We start from the raw sequence: 6359 nt of genomic DNA on the forward strand, positions 1-6359 counted from the left end.
AAAAAAAAAGACGTCACCCAATGTTCCCTCTAAACTACACGCGTGCGCAATTGTGCACCGCTGATGCAGTCTCTTCGCAGCTATTCTGTGTTGATCGCAAAAAAATACAATGCAAATTGAAAGTATAAGATACAGCTTTGTGGCATTTTGAAATGTGATTCGATGAGTGAGGGATGACTGGTTGTTCCATCCAATGGCACAATTTACAAACGTACTGTAAAAAATGAAAAGAAGCCGCCACTGGTTTCTTTTAGGCAACACATGGAACTTTCTCTAACAACGACCGCTGCTCCGCCACACTCTCTTTTTCCTAGTTTACCCAACAACACCCCCCCCCTCCAACCGCTCTTAAAGACGTACACTCATAGTTACAAGCAGCCCATCAATGTGTTTTATAATGACAGCGTCCACCACCGCTGCTTTAGTTAGTAACACAGTCTGGGTGACGAGTTAGACATGCTGCTTATGTTTACATTTGATGTTAATGGAGAAAGTTAAAAAAGAAATGCTGCTGTTTTAAAATGCAAAGACTGTCGCAGTATGTGAATAATCAAAGAAAAAGTGGTTAAACTGGATGAGATTTTCTCTTTTCTGAGTGGGAAAGGTTTGGTCTGATGCCAAAGTAGAAAGTGCAGGATGAGATGGTGTGTAATAATAATAATAATTCCACCTTGGCACAGCCTGATCCAGGATGAAAGCACAGACAATAAAATGCGCATAAAGATAATTCTGTATTTTAAATATAGGAGGCAACATAACATTAACCTGAAAACGGTTTGGGAGCATCAACCCCCTCACCCGTCGGTAGCTCGCAACAATCTGGCTGCTTGAAAAGTAGTTCTTGGGGTAAAAATGTCTGGGCACCCCTGCACTACTGACTAAGCTCATCATTGCCTTTATTGCTCATCGCACTAAAACCTTTGAAAAATATTTTGGGAAGTGAATACAGTTTGATTTTCTGAAGTATTAAATGCTTTTTGTCTCAAGCAGGAGGGCATTTTTTGATTTCTTGGAAACTAGTGGAATAGGAGATGCGAATGTTCCATCCAAGAGTGACCCTATGGAAGTAAATAAGTCACTCACATTGCTCCAAAAACACCTTAATGATCAGAACTAATTATTCACATTGCCTCTTATTCATTGACAGACATTATATCAAGAACGGTGACTGGTATGTGACCAAAACCAAACATACAGCTTTGGAAATTGTCTTTTACGTCCATGATAGGAGGTGCAGACAGAAAAAGGATCTCCATGCAAGGTGTTGTTGTTTTTCCAAGCGCGGACCCAATGAGTTTGTGTTGACAGCATCCATGATCCAGTGGGTAGGTTTTTCACTAATCCTGTCCATCATCAGTAGTACACCATTCTTCCGTCATCTTGTTTACATTTTTAATGTTTCTTTGTGTTGAAAATGGGATGTTTAACTGATAGCCATCACCAGGAAGTCAACCACAACTGGAACGGTTTCCTTCCAAGCATGTCATAAAAATACTGGAGAGAAGGAGTTTTCATAGAACTTGATGTAATCTCTTTAAGTATTGCACGAAATAAGAGTAGACATGCACCAAAGGTAGGTCTACCTTGACTTGTTGTGCCTATAAATCTTCTGTCAAACTATTTCATCTGTTATTCCAGGTCTTTCCAGCAATCTGCTCCTTCCATTTCAGCGAGTAAAGGAGGACAAGGGTCATCAAGAAATATGTTCTTTGTGACTGGGGCCAAAAATACAGCATCAGGTGGAGTAAATGAAAGGAGGTGAGGAAGGGGCAGGTGGATGGGCGAATCGTGTAAAGCGCACTTAGCAACGCTTTTATTACCAGGCTGTTTGTTTGTTATATTTGCTGTGTTGCTTCAATGTAGTCACACAATAGTCACTCATCTGTTCTGTTATCGTCAGGTTAATTTATCAGAAATTCCGTGAGGTTGATTTACTGGACAAGAAAAAGACAGTGACAGCACTCAAGCCCGGTGAAGATCGAGCTATTCTCCTGGGTCTTGTGATGATCCTGGCCTCCGTCATGATGTACTTTGTCCTTGGGATCACTATATTACGCTCATATGCAGACAGGTAAATGTCAAAATTGTTCTATTTAAATCCCGTGTTTTAATACCTAGGGGAATCTATGTTCTGACTTCCTCTGCATTCATAGGGTAATGAAATAGAAACTCAATACAGGGAATCCCAGCAAATTTGTGGTTCGGCATTTGCAAAATTATTCATTTTCCGTTTTTGTGCTCAAGACAAATGCAACAACAGTATTGTTTTGGTGCCATCTGGTGGCATCTTGGTGTCAAGATAGTACTTTGGAGCCTTTCGGTACGTGAGACTATGAGATTCTGAGATAAGAGGTTTTCATCCATCCATCCATCATCCATCCATCCATCCATCCATCCATCCATCCATCCATTTTCTTCGCCACCTATCCTCACGAGGGTCATGGGGAGTGCTCTAACCTATCCCAGCTGTCAACGGGCAGGAAGCAGGGTACACCCTGAACAGGTTGCCACAATCACACCTAGGGGCAATTTAGAGTGTCAAATTGATGTTGTATGTTTTTGGTATGTGGGGGGAAAATGGAGTGCCCGGTGGAAACCCACGTGAGCACTGGGAGAACATGCGAACTCCTCACAGGCAGGTCCGGGATCCAACCCGGGACCTCAGAACTGTGAGGCCAACGCTTTCATGCTGATCCAGTGTTCTGCCAAGAGCTTTTCATCTTTCATTTAATTTTCATCATTCTATGTTTACACAGAGTACTATTTTTTTGAATACAGTACAAAAATATTGCTTTTTGGAGGGGAGGCTGGAACGGATTAATATAATTTACATACATTTTGGTGGGGAAAGATGATTTGAGATACTAGTGTTTTGAGTTATGGAAAGGATACGCTCTTGTTTCAAGGCACAATTGTATGTTAAATGGGGATGAGGGGTTTCATTTAGACATGAAATATTTATTTTCAAGTATCCCATGGCATTTCTATGCAGTTGCAAAGTAGTCAAGTAGGGCATGAAGTAAATAGTTAGCTCAACAACTTGAAATCTGCTCCAAAAACACTTCTTCAAATATTTGATGGTTGTTTTCATTTTGCATTAAATCGGATGTCCATTTAATTGTCAAAACAGTGCGTGGACAGAGGAGGGCCTGTGTGTTGTTCTCAACTCCACCATCACAGCAGACATGAACTGTTCCTACAACTGTGGCTCAGACTGCTGGCGAGTCTCCAAATACCCGTGTCTGCAGGTCTATGTGAACGTCAATAACACAGGCCGCATCAGTCGATTGTCTCACAATGAAGAGACACAAGATGCCAGCTTGGAGGTGAGTATTGCATGAGGATTTACTTGATAGGATTTTGAGTTAGCGGTACGGTGAAGCGACTGGTTAGAGCATTGGCCTCACAGTTTTGAGGACCGGGTTTGAAATCTTGGCCTCGCCTGTGTTGAGTTTCTATGTTCTCCCTGTGCTTGCGTGGGTTTTTTTCTAGGCACTCCGGTTTCCTTACACATCCCAAAAAAGATGCATTTATTTGAGACTCACAATTGCCCCTCGGTGTGATTGTGAGTGCGACTCTTGTCTATCTCCATGTGCCCTCCGACTGGATGGCAACCAGTTCAGGGTGTACCCCGCCTCCTGCCTGATGACAGATGGGATAGGCTCCAGCACTCCCGTGACCCTCGTGAAAATAAGCAGCTCAGAAAATGGATGTGTGGATGAATGGATTTTGAGTTCGTCATAACTATACAACCAATCCTTTCCTTGCAGTGTTTCTATGTACCAAGATGCCAGAAGGACAGCGCCCAAATGCACACGATGATCATGAACATCTCAGAGCGTCTGAAGGCCAACCAGCAGGTTCCCTGCTACTACGACCCCAGCGAGCAGCATGAGACGGTTCTCCTTACTCGGCTCTACGACCACAGTGTCGTCTTCCACTCGCTGATGTGGCCCTCGTGCATGTTTGTTGGAGGTGCTCTCATAATCGTGATGGTCAAACTCACACAGTACCTCTCTAGGTTGTGCGAAGAAATCGAGAAGATTAAGAGGTGAAGCTGTTTTCAAAGCTACCTGATATCAAAAGCAAAGGAAGACTTTTTAACCAAATGACCATTCTGGGAACTGTTGCCTTCGGTCGATGCATTTGGGATAGCTGAGAATCTCAACATTGAGGAAGCAACTGAACAAATGTTTCCAAAGAAGAAAGCCTGATTGGGTCATAACAACACTATAAATCAGACTATTTAGAAATTGTTTACAATTTTTCTACCTGCAATGTGATATTAACATTAGATTGGAAAGACAATACAAGCTTGCCTCCAATGTTCTTTTTTTATACATCAGAGAAATGCTATTTTGACATCGTTCTCAAATGTCTGTGTTTTCTGAATCACGTGTTCTCCATTATACCAGTGACCAAAACAGACTGTCCCGCCAGTCTTTCACAACACGAGGAACACCATTTTATTACTTTCCACTTCTGTTTTATTTACAATTCTATGCATTTTCTATTAGAACAAAATTCCTTTTTGCATGCAGCATTATAACGTCAGCTGGAATGATAAATACTTGACTAGTTTCAGGGTATAAGGAGAGGCTATGGTCCAGATTTATTGTAATTTCATTTCAGGTTTCTCACCCAAAAACTTCCTCACATCTGTGATACCTTTTAAAGATGTGTACAGTGAAAATGAAAGTCTTCTAAATGTTATACACCACAGAGAAGAATGTTGTTGAACAACCCATCCAAAATTAAATGAAAAAAATACATAGTGTATCACCAAATATCTAAAATGCGCCTTCAAAATCATTAAATATGATTAGGGTTAGGGTTCAATTCCCTCCGCTCTCAAAGGCTATGAGGGCATCAGCTTGAATGGGCTGAAACCGCGTCACGCTAAACTGTTAAGCAAATCCTACTTCTATGACCTGGAAAAATGGATGTCTCTTTGTCTAGTGTCTTTCACATGCATACATATAACAAAATGTTTGAGCTGAGAAAATATATTCACTAAAAGTCCCCAGTTGCTGGAATATTTCCCACCGTTCATCCCGGGGCTTTTCCACACCACAACAACGAGGGGCTCTGAAGCAGCCACACCAGCGCGAAACCCTTGTCCACAAGCTAACGGTCAAGTTGAACTTGTTAAAAAAATGTTTGACCTTGACATGTGCACACTTAATGCCAACAATGATGCAATCTAAAGCGACCACACTAGCAGACTATCCAAAGGGAAGATCCATTTCTGGGCTTGCATGTCAAATTGGTCCCAAATAACAAATAACCACCGATGTGAAGAAAGGCAATCAAGCACTTGTATAGTGTAGTAGTATCACTGCACCCCATTTTTACCCCGTTCCAAAAATGGCAGAAAACTAAAATGGTGGAAAACATATAATTATCGTAACCTGTGAAAATATGCAAATTTCTCCATTGTGGTACAACAAAAAGGTTATCTTCGATTGAGTCATGCCTGCCAACTCAACCAGAGATAAACGTACAATATTATGTACAATAGCCGTTGTTACGATTTCCAGTATCATTGGAGTATCTTTGACTGATAATACAGTGTAAGAGTATGTGCATGGATTAAAGAATTTAATGAAGTAAATTTTGACATTTGATTTTTACATTGTTGCAACATTTCACTGGGAAACTAAATTATATTCAGAGCTATGGTATGCATGAGTAGTTGTTTTTAGTTATATGATTTTTAGTAGTTGTAACACAGACATAAAATTCTCTGCAATTAATTGTTTTTGTAATGTAATGTAGATTTTAAAGGATGTCACAAAGCGCTGGTAGTGAACATAATGTTTGTTTAACTGAGCAAATAAGTACTTGTGCAGTCCAGTATTTTTAAATGGTGGGACAGGACCCCAAAAAAGTGCATTTTCTTTTGTGGGTTAGTGTTTATAATGACCTGTTTTGTGCAACACATTGTGTTGATTTTTTTTTCAATCTGAAAGGAAAGGTGCCCATTTAAATACTGTAAAGGATTCTTGATTGTAATGTTTAATTTTAATATATTTGTTTTTGTCAGTAATGGCAAGAAACTAAGTGCAAATACTTTGTTACTGAACTGAAATACAGTACAGTCATTCAGTTTGACTTACTCATTCATTCCGACAAGGGTCATTGCTGCTCATGTCGAAGAAAATCAGTGAGTCAGAAGTTGTTTTCAGTAAACGCTCTACAAGTTCCATTTCATGACAATGTAACAGCTGCCCTCATCTCTGTGCAAAAGAAATGAATGGCTATATTTACAACTGTGTTTGATTAATGAATGGACCCCAATAAGTCCAACGACGTCCACCTTGATGTGTTTTTGTGACTTTTCCAGTCTTTCTGGTTGT

At 40.4% G+C, this 6359-nt stretch overlaps 1 protein-coding gene across 1 annotated transcript; it reads left to right on the forward strand.

The window, feature by feature from the left end:
• The first annotated feature begins 1562 nt into the window (after nucleotides 1–1562).
• Nucleotides 1563–4055, forward strand: kcnmb2a (potassium large conductance calcium-activated channel, subfamily M, beta member 2a). Its single transcript, XM_061840205.1, has 5 exons — nucleotides 1563–1573; nucleotides 1639–1758; nucleotides 1901–2071; nucleotides 3131–3326; nucleotides 3771–4055. Exons 1-5 carry the CDS (start codon nucleotides 1563–1565, stop codon nucleotides 4053–4055), a joined length of 783 nt encoding a protein of 260 aa, XP_061696189.1.
• The last annotated feature ends 2304 nt before the right edge of the window (nucleotides 4056–6359 follow it).

The sequence above is a fragment of the Syngnathoides biaculeatus genome, chromosome 13, assembly GCF_019802595.1.
Source record: "Syngnathoides biaculeatus isolate LvHL_M chromosome 13, ASM1980259v1, whole genome shotgun sequence".
Lineage (NCBI taxonomy): Eukaryota > Metazoa > Chordata > Actinopteri > Syngnathiformes > Syngnathidae > Syngnathoides > Syngnathoides biaculeatus.